This window comes from Brachycentrus maculatus, unplaced genomic scaffold (assembly GCF_059751285.1).
Source record: "Brachycentrus maculatus isolate JH-2025_06_01 unplaced genomic scaffold, ASM5975128v1 h1tg000115l, whole genome shotgun sequence".
Taxonomy (NCBI): Eukaryota; Metazoa; Arthropoda; class Insecta; order Trichoptera; family Brachycentridae; genus Brachycentrus; species Brachycentrus maculatus.
In genome coordinates this window covers 2552917-2566334 of record NW_028280868.1, presented here as the reverse complement: position 1 = coordinate 2566334, position 13418 = coordinate 2552917, and the positions used below count along the sequence as shown (strand labels likewise).

At 32.6% G+C, this 13418-nt stretch overlaps 2 protein-coding genes across 2 annotated transcripts in view; both read left to right on the top strand.

Moving 5' to 3' along the window:
• Positions 1–1172: 1172 nt before the first annotated feature.
• Positions 1173–6107, top strand: LOC148309954 (histone PARylation factor 1-like). Its single transcript, XM_088259273.1, has 5 exons — positions 1173–1967; positions 2892–3040; positions 3923–4158; positions 5115–5368; positions 5915–6107. The coding sequence occupies exons 1-5, from the start codon at positions 1374–1376 to the stop codon at positions 5966–5968; spliced, it is 1287 nt and encodes a 428-aa protein (XP_088115399.1). The 5' UTR covers positions 1173–1373; the 3' UTR covers positions 5969–6107.
• A 1835-nt stretch (positions 6108–7942) lies between these two features.
• LOC148309953 (uncharacterized) overlaps positions 7943–13418 on the top strand; it is a 72926-nt gene continuing 67450 nt past the window's right edge. The window contains exon 1 of the mRNA XM_088259290.1: positions 7943–8355. The gene's annotated coding sequence lies outside the window, so the exon portion shown is untranslated. The remainder of the gene's footprint in view (positions 8356–13418) is intronic.

The window sequence follows — 13418 nt, the reverse complement described above, 5'->3', positions numbered from 1 at the left end:
ATGTATAGAGTTATAGACAATAATGTAATTATGGGTTTACAAATCTACTCTTGACCATCTCTTTTTTGTGGTGATAGCGTAGTATACCTACTTGCACAATATAGGTAGATATATAGTTTTAGATCCCGATTTTCTTGCTATGAAACGCGAGTGTTTTTGCCTAGAATTTTCACTCATGAATTACATGAAATTATAGTAACTTTAAACATAAAGAGTAAATCCACTCACAAGTAGGCATAGGCTATGAAACTTTTAAAGTTGAAGCCTGAGTAGGGACATGATAAACGGTGTTGCATAAGCCGTAGCTAGATTTCAGAGTCACTTGGACGTTAGGTAATTCAAAAAAAAAAAAATTTTTTCTATGAATACCTATTGTTCCTTGATTTTATTTTTTTTTTATGCCATACAAAAGAAAAAAATCTAACTAACTAACTAACTAACCATCACGCCGCTTCCATAGGGGTAAGCGGAGAGAATCGAACGCCACACCACTCTTTTTTTTGCAAAAATTCTTCGCCTCTTCTGCATTCATGCATCTCTTCATACGTACTCGACGATTATTATGACTCCTGACCCAGCCGCTTTCAAGTATTTGACATACCTGATTGTGCCAAGTTTTCCTCGGTCTTCCTCTGCTTCTTTTTCAAACTGCATTCGCTTCATAAATTTGTTTAACCCTTCTTTCCTCACTCATACGTTCCACATGTCCAAACCATCTCAACACACCTTTCTTAATTTTATCGATAATGCTTATCTCAGCCTTGCATTATTTCGGAAAAAAATCTACTCCAGTAAAAATGTCCCTTCAGACCACATAAATGAATTATGTTAGTGGGTTACAATTTTAAAGAAATGAACGCTAAATTTAATGATTATTCAAGACAGACACCGTGGTGTAAAAGGTAAATGCTGGATTTTAATTGCAAAATAAATTGAAATATCTCCTTTCATTTGTTCTGGATGGTAGTTTTGTATTTTTCATATCTACCCTTATAGAGATCCTTATTATTCTATTTACAGACAAGCCTATAAAATAAAAGTTTTGTGGCACTTTGTGGGTTATTCAATAAAACAAAACTAACATATGTGGGGGGAAAAGACAAATAATACGAAAATGATAAGCACAACAAAATGAATTCCATCTATCTTTGCAAATTTTAAAATATCTATGAGTTAGCTTATTCGTTTTTGACACCATTTTGACGTTTCTTTTTCTGGTTATTTTTTTTAGTTAATTAACCTTATTTGAGAGTAAAATCTGTAGAGAGTAATACTAAGTTACAAGTTTTTAAATTATCTTTTACGAGTGACAGTGTTAAAAAAGATCCTTACAAGACTCTCCACTCTCCAGCCCCTTTTCAGTTTTATATGTCATGTCGGATGATACAGAAGAATATATGAAGGACCCGCGGACAGCTTGCAAATATGGTACTAAATGTTATCAGAAAAATCCTGAGCATAGTAGGAAATTCAAACATCCTCCCAAACAGCGTCTTAAAACGCAAGATGAAGGATCTCCACCCAGAAAGATTTTAAAAATTGATGATATCCCATCTAAATCACCAATAAATGATGTAAATAATTCTACTGAAAAGCTCCGTGTATCAATGGATAACGAATTGTGCGATAATAATAGTTCTAATCTATCTCCGAATACTTCAGATCCTAAAACGAATGATATAGCTGATAAATGTATCCAAGAACCTGTTGATTTCCATGAAGCACCTAAGGATTATGCACAATTTATCAAGGAAAAGTTTTTAGTGGAAATGCCAGATGATTTTTACAGCTTTTGGGAGTTTTGTAAATCATTGCAAGCCAAAGACGGAGTTAAGAATGTTCTCAAGCCTGTGGGTTTGTTGCTGGTCGGACCATTTGACGTTTTGCTGGAGAGTTTACCCTTAAATGAAAACAATAAGGATTACCTTCTCCACTGGCGCTATTTTTATGACCCTCCAGAATTCCAGGTAATAGATTGTAACTATCATTTTAGTATTACAGGATTTGGCTACCATCCAGGTCAAAATAACAATTTGTGTGTTATGATAATTCACTATTATATATGATAATTTAATATTATAACTTTCACCTTTATCTTAAGTTATAGACTGTCCACCTCTCCATCATGTTATTTATAGACGGGGCTTTTTTCCATGTAACGCGGTGGAACGGCGTTCCGGCACCCTTTTTCATGGATAATTTTTTTTTATTTTCAAAATCAATTTAACAAAACAATGTTTGCACTTACGTAATCAAAATCTATATTTATATCATTTGTAAAAATATAAAATATGGTATTGTAATGAATATTTAAATGATATTTGAACACATATTTTTTTAGTAATAAGTTTGACATGATGTGAGTTCTGGGACCTTTTTTGTTTAAAAAAAGCACTGTTTAATGATATGATACCACTATATTAATAATTTATAAATCTCAACATAGATCAAGAAGAATATGGTAGTCTGGGTATTTACAGGTCTTACAACCTATCATATGCTGGTCATGTGATCACTTTACACACATGCAACATTCACCATTCTCTACCTAAGATTGACAACCACACTCCTTAAATCTTCAGTACTCCTAGATATATTGATCAATCCCATGACACAGTACATATGAGTTCACAAAGCCATCTATGTAGGATTGAGAAAAGCATTTATTTAGCAGAGTCCCTTTTATTTGTATGCAAGATGTAATGTACACATAAGCCTTGTAAATACCTAGACTACCATATTCTTCTTCATCTGTGTTTAGATTTCAAAATGTAGAAATAACTCCCAAGTGGAGAAAACGCAGATTTGTGGACAATTGTATTAGATAAAAACAGTATCAGTTGTAAATGTATTAGATAAAGCTTATGGATTTTTTAAAATTTATTTTGCAGACTATTTTGGCCTCTTCGGGAAATTCTGGATTCCATATGGGTTACTTTAGAGACTCTCCATCAGAATTACCTTGTTTTGTGGCCTCGAATGACGTAGAAAAAGGATGTAATATAAAACCTATTGCTGAGAATGTATTTGGGGCTGTATTGTAAGTATTTAGTATTCCAAAATTACTTTTTAATTTATTAATCATTATTATGTGTACAAATATATATTTTCTATATATAATTGATATTATTATGTAGCGTTTTTAAAAAATATTCATTATAATTTATATTTGAAACACTAACTTTGTGATTTTTCATTTTATAATTAAAGTGTTACTTTGTTTCAAAATCACTATAAATATTTTATTATAACTTGATTATATTGTCTACATTATAATGTCTCCAGTAGACATTATAATTAAGTTATAATAAAATATTTATAGTGATTTTGAAACAAAGTTACATTTTAATTATAATATTCATTAGTTGCCTAAAAAATTCTCCCTGCTTGTGTTATCACCGAGGATTTATAGCACATTCTATTTATATACCTGAACAATAATAGTGAATCCGTACAGTAAATAATAAGTAAACGAGGTTGATCTCTAGAAACAATACAATAGATTCAATGGATTCAATATTTTATATCAATCAAGATTTGTCACATAGTTAATTTATTTATCTTATTTTTGTCATATTTTCTAAATAAGACACCACTAAACCTCATAGTTCTTTATACCCTTTTGCCTCATAAATTTTTGTCAACCTTCTTTCGCACATTCTGTTTCCAATTTAAATCTTTCTTTAAAAAAATTAAACATAGCCACATTTAATGAGGGACATCTTATGATAATGTTTCATCGCATTCACAAAGAGAGTTTTTGACAAAAAAAATTTTTTTACAGTATTGTAATTTTTTTCTAAATGCCATTATCGAAAGTAGGTTTTTTTTTGTATGTCTAACCAAGCAATCTGTCAGTCGATAAAATAAAACAGGTATAATGGTTATGCGTTATGTATCTTTTACACAAATTATGTTTCAGGTCTTATTTGGAAATGACAAAGAAAAAGTCTCCATTCACATCTATAGCCTGCCAAAAAGTAATTGCCCCATTAAAAGACTGGGCGAATAAAAATCATTTTACCCTGGAGACCAACACGCCTTTGATGAAAAAGCGAATGAACTCTGTCGTCACTAAGACATTCCACGGAGCTGGTATACTTTTTCCCTACAATAGAAAAACTCAATTGGGATACAGACGTCTTGCGGAAACCGATGGTAATAATAAAAATATTTTATGTTTAAATTATGTCTTTCCATATATCGGTCCACTATTTGCTTTTATTTTGGAGACTGCAATTCAGTCAAAACGGTGAGTAAAAAGAGGAAAAGACACGGCATAATGATTAAGAAAAATGCTATTAGACAATCATAAAGATTTTTTACCTATACAGGTGGCACAAAATAAATTATTAATTTTTAAGTGTAAAGCGAAAAAGATGATATCCGTCAAGTGGTTGCCGCCAATACATATTTATGCCCGTATTATCAATCTGTATACTACAGCTGTCTAGTTTGTAAATATCAAATATGATTGACGTACAATGCCATTTGCAAAAATTATAACATTTTCCAATAGGGTGATTAATTTTGTGCCACCCTGTAGGATCAATATAATCTTCTTGAATACTTATTCTTCATCCTTTACATAATTATAATTTTGGAATTTATGAAATACCATTTAAATATAAATAAGTGATCTTTGCAAGCTGGTAAGATATCTTTACCAATTGCAGCTGTTGTAGTTGACCAAAATTTAGGACGTTTGCTAACTAATTTATCTAAAATAAACAACTGTTTAAAAATATTCTCGAACCATCCGTACATTGTGCGTTGATTTATAACCAGTACAGTTTGTGAAGTAATAGAGTAACTGAATTTTAACACGTTGTGATTAGTCTCGCAGCAGTATCTATTACTACTACTACTACTAGTACTACTTCTACTACCATCGCACCGTTTCCTTGGGTAGGCAGAGAGGATGAAACGCCACTCTTTTGTGTCCTGACATACACTCCTAGCTGTCTTTACGTCCATACATCTATACATGCCTTCCAATTACGTAGACTTTTGACACCACCAGATATTAGGATAATGTATTTTATTATTTTGACTGCTTCATTTGTTAATATTACTGTATTAAAGTCATGTTTTTGTTGTTTTTGTTTTTTTAGCAAACATAAAAGAAATGATTTCTAATATAATTGAAGCAAAAGATGAAGATGCGAGGGTTAAAGCTCTGGCCCTCTTGCAGCCAGTGATCACTTATGCCAACATCGCTACGGATGAATGTGACTTTGGAACTGGATTTGAACTAGGAATAGATTTCTTTTGTACCGGTGAAAAAACATTTCACGCCTCAACCATACAACTACTGACTGTCGCATACGATATGCTCAACAGAAATGAGTATGCAGAAATTATCAAGGTGATTTTGGTTTCTATTTTTTTTCTTTTCATTTTTCAATAATGGCAATCCTTTCCGTCACAACTCCTAAGTCCTAAGATGACTGATTTGTAATCATCCATGATATGAGGCGTGTGGATATCATTCCCATGGATCGGCATTGTCCGAATATTGTGAGCTCCGATGCGGGGAGATGAGTTGTTGGATTGACAACGTTATTGAAAACACAGTCGGGTCAGCGAGTGCCAGAGAAGCTAGTGTCCGAGGCATTTTGTGGACTTTGTGTAATTTGATATTTATTTTCATTTGTCTCGGTGTTGTGATTGAAACCCACTCACAAGTAGGAATAGGCAATAAAAATTAATTCATACAATAAATGTTAAAATCAGTGTTAGATTTTAACATCAAATATATAAATTAAAATGGAGTTCTACAAGTTAAACGTTAAAAATTACTATAAATAATTTTTAAAAAAATAAGGTATTTTTTTCTGATAGAACTTGAAAACTAATGTACTACTTATGACTAGCTTTTTAAAACTTATTCAAACTGTATTTTTTCTTCCAGGCCCATTTGGATAATCGAAGAAAGGGATCTAACGTTAGCTGTGCTAATTTATAAACGATTTCGTACTGTATAAATTTAACATTTTTGCTTTTCTTCAAATGGACTGAATAATTGTTATTGTTTGTATATAACTAAGTAATTTAATATCTAAGTCGTTTTGCATACATTTTTCAATAAAATAATTTGTTAAATAGTCACAATGTTTTATTTATGTTGTAATTTGTTATATATAATATTTGAACTGTCTTGGGTACAGTGGGGACATGTATGGAAAGACTCTTAAATGTACGTAATTAATTAATCAGAACTTTAAAAAAAATGCCATTTTAATTTAGGATTTATTTGGTAAATACCACTATTTCTTAAAATCTATTGTTAAATTTGCCAATTGTGGTATATACTAAGTAAAACATTTAATTAAAATGGATCGAAAACACTACAAAGTGACTGCGAAATCAATTAATGAAATTAAAGACGGCCTTTGACTGTAAATCATGGTCTATCCTCAATTAGTTGGGGTATCAGTGCCACATACTTTGAATGCATCCCAAGAGCCTGGAGGCTGTTTATGGATTCCATATGCTCCACATAGGGAGCTGATATGGTTAAGTAGTAGTAGTAGTAGTTGAAATATGATGTTGGTGACGAATGCTGCGGATTCCATTGACAGCCAGGCGTTCAAACGTCTTGTAAGCACAAGAAAACATTTAACTGTGTGTAAAAGACGGTTCTTTCGTTATTTTGGGTACATCTCTAGAAGAAGTCCTGATGGTCCAGAGAAAAGCATCTGAATGCGATGTACGGAGGTTGCGTAGGTGGCAACCAATCAGATGGAGCATTCTGATCAAAGAGCTGAAAATAAGCTGGTCATAGCCTGCAGAAAAGTGACAGATACCTATAGGGCAGTACAGAACTGTTTCAGATGAATAAATATCCCCCTAAGGGAATCTGTGCTTGGAACTAGGAGTGATCACCATTCTCAATCATTTATAATTTAACAAATTCAATCATTTGTTTTTTTTTTAATATCAAATTTTATCATCCTATATTTTGTAGAGGTACTTGTTCACCTTTTGAATAACTCATTTTATCATTCCATTATATCTCTTGTATAGGTACTTGTTGACCTTTTGAGTATCGAATTGTATCATTCTATCTCTTGTATAGGTTTATGTATTAAATGTTAAATAAAACACTGATTTTTTGAGCCTACTAAGTTGTATTTTATTATTTAAAAAAACACAAACATCTATTTTGTGACTATTGTTTCGCCTAGTTTAGGACTTTTTTTTTAATATTTAACCTTTTGAATATCGAATTTTATCATCCTATATTTTGTATAGGTACGTGTTGACCTTTTGAATATCGAATTTTATCATCATCCTTTCTTTTGTACAGGTACTTGTTTTTCCTTTTGAATATCGAATTTTATCTTTCTATCTTGTATAGGTACTTGTCGACCTTTTGAGTATCGAATTTTATCATCCTTTCTTTGGTATAGATACTTGTTGACTTTTTGAATATCGAATTTTATCATCCCATATTTTGTATAGGTACCTACTTGTTGCACTTTTGAATATAGAATTTTACCATACAATATTTTGTATAGGTACTTGTTGACCTTTTAATTTTAAATACAGGATTTTATCATCCTATCTTTTGTATAGGTACTTGTTGACCTTTTAAATATCGAATTTTACCATCCTACATATATATTGTATAGGTACTTGATAAACCTTTTCTACGTGTATTTGTTGACCTCTAAATATCATACCAATGCTTCAGTTACCAATCTTTTATATTTGATTTTGATCTACAAAGAATTCCATTTCTGACCCGAATCGAGCATCCCTCTTGACCTTTCAGCGCCACTTTCAGGCGCGAAAATTGAACGCGGAATTCCATTTTCCTACGAGACGCTACGCGCACGCGTCGTGTTCCCATAAAGCTCGCCTTGCTATTGGCGGCGTCGCTGTCAAAAGGAAAGCTCTGTGAAGTTGGTAGTTCTATCTCGCATATTCCGGGGTCAGTTCCACAGAGGGTTCGTCGGTGTGTGCGTTCTGGGAATTTTCTCAACAAGTGATGGAATAATAGAGAGCAATATGCCATAATGTGTGAATAAAGATAGCGTTTTTTATTTGTTATTTTGTGTTTCGTTTTGAGGTGTGTGGAAATGCACTCGTCGAATTGATTTCTTCTCGCAGTTCAGTGACATGTGTTTCTGGAATGTAAAATATCATTGTTCGAAATAGTGAAGTCGGTTCTTCGCGAAACGATGAATGATCGTTAATCCTTTTCGTCGCGTTCGAAAAATATGTCATAATGAATTATATATCCGTTGAAAACGAATTAACGAAAAGAATGAAGACTGATTTAATTTATTATAGTTATAAAAAAATGTTCCTCAGGTGGTTGGGTTGATGGATGAATCAGTAATTTATGTAAGTGTTCAATGTCCCATATTTTTATATTTGTTTTCGCTTAATGCCATTTTCAGATTATTACCGAAAAAATATACATTATATATATTCGTATTTAATTAATGTTGATTCCTTCATTAGCTTTAATTTTTTATATGGTAAATGAAATTCTTTTTTCTAATTACCGAAGAAAAAAAAATACGAAGAATCTTTTTAAACATTTTTTAAAAATGAATTCGTATCCCATTTTTTTATTGTTTATAGATATTGCTAAATTTTATTCTATATTTTAACATTTTTCTATGAAGCATCCGTCGAAGAGTGCTATTTTTGGCATTAAAGCAACATAAATCTTCGATAAAGGAATATTATATCTTCGCCAAATCATTTTTCTGACCCTAAAAAGGTTCACTAAAAGTTGAACGAGTACAAAATTACGAAAGGTCAAAAAAGGTAAACATAACATTATCTGGGTTGTAGTAAAGTACTAGCCTACATAATTACACGAGTTTGTAAGGATTTTGATGGCAGCCAAACATCTCGTTTATCTCCCGAATAATTTCCAATTTTACTATCCTAAATTAAATGGTGGTCCGATTTTCGCGCAACTTTTAATGGCTACTCAAAGGCTACGATAATAAGATGGCTAATGCGTTTTTAAGTTATCGGAAATATGGATGATTTTTACGATCTGTTTTTAATATCGCTCGATGTTCATCCGAACAGATAAACATTGGAACATAAATGGAAAAGTATTTTCAGATCGATAGGAAATTTATTGCCAGAGCCAGGTTTAAGTTTAAATTACTATTTTACTGCATTCACCTACATCATCTATTAAGTGACTGAGTGCTAGTGGTATAAAACATTTTTTTTACAAATCCATACACATTATTTATTCGCGTCCAAATATGTTACAAGTTGTTTCATATCACAATTAGCGGTGATATAAATCGAATGAAAACATTCGAGCTATTCGATCGTTAAGTTATTTAAATGATTTACTTGATGATTATTATCTATTTTTAAAGCATGATTGATAAAAATGTGTAAAAAACAGGTTTACAATATAATTTAAAACATAGTACGAGTATGTAATAATAATTTTATTTGCAACAGAAGATTTACACTAAGAATAAGAGTGATCATCTTGTCTCGCAGAATTGATCATCTTGCCTTCATAGGTAACATCGCGTGTACCCGATGTGGTTGCCCTATGCACTATCTGGGTATGGTAAGGTTCAAAGTAGAAAAGGATAAGAAAATACGTACATCGAGTACGTCGATTGCTGTGAATAAATAACTATGTAGTGTAGATATCTTTATTTCTGTAATTTGATTTTCAATGACTTATATTTTCAAATCAATTATCGATCTAAAAAATATTGTTTTTTACCGAACAGAAGAAGAGTTAAAGTTATCTACACTGCATAGAGGAAGACCGGAGAAAACTTGGCATGATAGAGTATTTCAAATAATAAATGGGTCAGGTCAGAAGTCGGAATAATTGGCGGCTATGTATGAGGAGAAGCATGGATGTAGAAGAGGCAAAAATTTATTGCAAAAACAGATTGTTGTGGAATTCTATTCTCTCTGCCTACCCCTGCGTTACCGTTATTGAAAAATTAGTGCTGTAAAAGTAATTGAAATGGAAATATCGAAGTTTGTCGATACATAAACAGTCTTTAAAAGTTATAAAATCTAGCATTTATATTAAAATATTTGGAAGCGATATGGTGATTGGCTAGTTTTTTAGTCAGTAAACTTTTATTTGAATCGACGCCTGTAATAGATATTTAAAAATTCGATTTGAAATTGTTGTACTTTTTCCAAGAAATTAGGTCAATAGTAACTTAAGCCCTTAACAAATAATCGATTGGTGTATATTTCAGTCTTTCCTTCCCCACTCATTCCATTTCACCTGCAGACAAGCCTCTAAAATAGAGACTTGGCGGGTCATTGTTTTTATTTGACTTGTTTTTTTATTAGATCAATTAGTGCTTCCACCCATTAACCTTTTTTTATAAAAATGTAAATACACTTTTATCGTAGTATCGTACACTTACTACAGTATGGCATTTTTGGACGGGGCCGGGGAAGTTATAAAAACGCCTTGAACCCTATCAAAACAGTTCAGAGAACAATAATTAAAGTCATTTTAAAGAAAAAAACCTATCCAACATTTTTTCCAATATTCATAGTCCGAAAAGTAGAAACCATTAAAAAAAAGTAATTCTCCGACTATTTAAGCGTGAAAAATATTTAAAACTAAAGAGAAAGTTCATCTTCCAGATACCAACATGACTTAACATTACCAAAATGCAATACCAAGTCATTAAAATGTTAAAAAATAAATTAAATTAATCATATAAATTTTAATCTAAGAAAGAAACAAAAAGAAAAAAATTATTAAAATATAAATAAATTTTATTACTAACAAACATAAACAGTAAATAATAAGTGTCAGTCCCTCTCCAAGCACAAGAGCTTAGTCTCATTATCGAACAGAACTGGGTTATTGATTTTAAGATTCTAAAAGTAGAAATGTCTAGAAAATGAATAAAAATTACATAAAAAACTTTTGTAACTATATTAAATTAAAAAAAAATAAAAAAAACGTCCAAACTTTTTTTAAATGAATTGTTAACGCTAAAGATAGTCCTATACCTGATTCTCTTTCAATGATAAAGAGAATCAACCTTCGCGATGGACAAAGTTTGTCGTTTAATTAAATATTGTTTCAGCGTTTATGGCCAACGCTCACTGCCCCAGGGTGTTAGGAAAATGTAGCAGAATAAGCATAAAAGGAGATGGAATAAAGCCGTTAAATTTGAAAGCGGGAAAAATATACATGTGCGAAAGTCGGAACCCAGATATCGCCAGGAGAATAAAATCTAGCTCACAGAAACCCATAAACCGTGCGGTGCAATGAATTATCGAGATATTGTTGATTTCTTAGCATGGTTGGGGAAATTTGTTGATCTGGGAATATGGAAGTCTGGGCACGTGTCATTGGCTGGTTTAAGTAATCACTTTATATACTGTGTAACATTTACCACTATACCTATGATTGACAACCATATTGGAGTAAAATTTAATGTCCTGGAAAATGTGAAATTGGTGCTTATGTTTTTATTTATAATTAAAATATTATTTCAACCTTAGTATTGAATCCTATCGAAGATTTTCGAAAGTGTATCTCGTGTTACTTTCATTGTGTCAATCTTTATAAATACGAAAAAAAACTTCTACTTCATGTAGCTCATAAATACATATATTGTCCCCCTCCGCAGAGTAGTGGTGAGCACGTTTGCGTACCGTGTTGGAGGTACCGGAATCGATTCAAAGACCAGTAGGGTCAAAATAAACAAATATCGATTTTACTCAATATCACCTTTTATTGGTACCCACAGCGCAGGACTGATCATCTTACCTTCATATAATAAACGATCCAGGTAATACCATGTCGATTTGATGCAGTGCCCCATGCACCATTGGGTGTGGATAAGGGTTTAAATAAAAAGAAGAAGGCGTATTTACTGTCGCAACCATTTGCGAGCTATTGAAAATTTTCTAATGTATTATTTTTGACCACGATTTCGAAGCCTTGAAAATATTTGTTTAAAAAAAATCTAAGTCATTTTGGAGAAGTATCTGGGAAAGCGGAGGCTCATGTGCTTTAGTCTACAAGGACTGTTATATATATGTGCATACGTGGCAGAGAGAGATGCCCGTTGTTGCTTTTTACCAGGGTATCTAATATACCTCTGCTTGCTTAGTTATGAACTACTCCATGGAAGTATCCATGCTTGGTTTAAGCCTGATCGATAAAGTAAGAAATTACGAAATCAGGAATACAGCCAAAATAGAAGATATCATAGATTGGGTGGCAAGACTCAAATGGCAATGGGCTGGACATATTGCAAGACAGGACTCCACAAGATGGACCCCATTTTTTTGAGATGCCTTGAAAGAAAACACAGGCGTCGGAAGACCCCAAATAAGATGGTCCGACGACATAGCCTCTGTAGGGAGTAGAAACTGGCTGCAAACAGCAACGGACCGAAAGAAATGGAAGGATACGGAAGAGGCCTATAACCAACAGTGGAGAATAGAAAGCTACAGAAGAAGAAGAATGCTAACTTAAAATCCTCGTATGGCGCGCTGTGACGCGTATACAATAGACATTTTGTAAAATGATTAAATAATGTTGGTACCGCTGCCCACTCCGTGCACACACGGGTCGGTGGGGAAATTGCTGCACGAGAAATATGTGTTCCCCGCTCTCGCGTGTAAACAACGAATTTTAAATATAGCGTATTCGAGATGGCAAGACCGAAATTCATCGACTTTATTAATCTGTATGCGAGGAAAATACACACATATATTTGTAATGGCATGTACTAAATCGTTTTTTATTGGTATGCCAATCGCCATTTTACCTCCGCTTGTTGAGATATTTTTAGAAGGCGATTCGACGCTGAATACCATCTATCTTGGCGGCCACATTACTCCAGACTATGTACATCGAGCATTAAACACATCGATACGGAGATGCAAGACCTCGTATTTCATCTTCGGAGTGCATTCGGCTGAAGGTGATTCGATCGAAAGATTTGTATTATTATTCGAAAACACTCTTAGAAATTTCAGAAATTCCAGCACTTTTTTAGACTTGCTTTCCATTGTAGAAAAATAATCTCCTCTTAAGGCAGGATGTTCGGTAGCTCGCAACTTAATTGTCTTTAAACCCGGGTAACATTTAACGTAATTGAATTTTTCCGTAAAACACCGTTTTTGTACTGAAAAAATAAGTTTTTCTTCGAAATAAAAATATGATTTTTAATAAAAAATGAGAGAGGCAAGGATTTAAAAAAATATTTATAAAAAAAAAATATTTTCATATTTATTACTTGAAAAAAAAATTCTATTTAATATTCTAAAAAAATACACGGAGATATGTTTGGTCCTTCGCGCAGCCGGTCACTTACTGAATTGGATGTTTGCGAGTACCCCCTTGAACAAAACAAATCATTGAGACAGTACAAAAATGCTAAAGTTTATCCAAATCTGTACTTATTGTC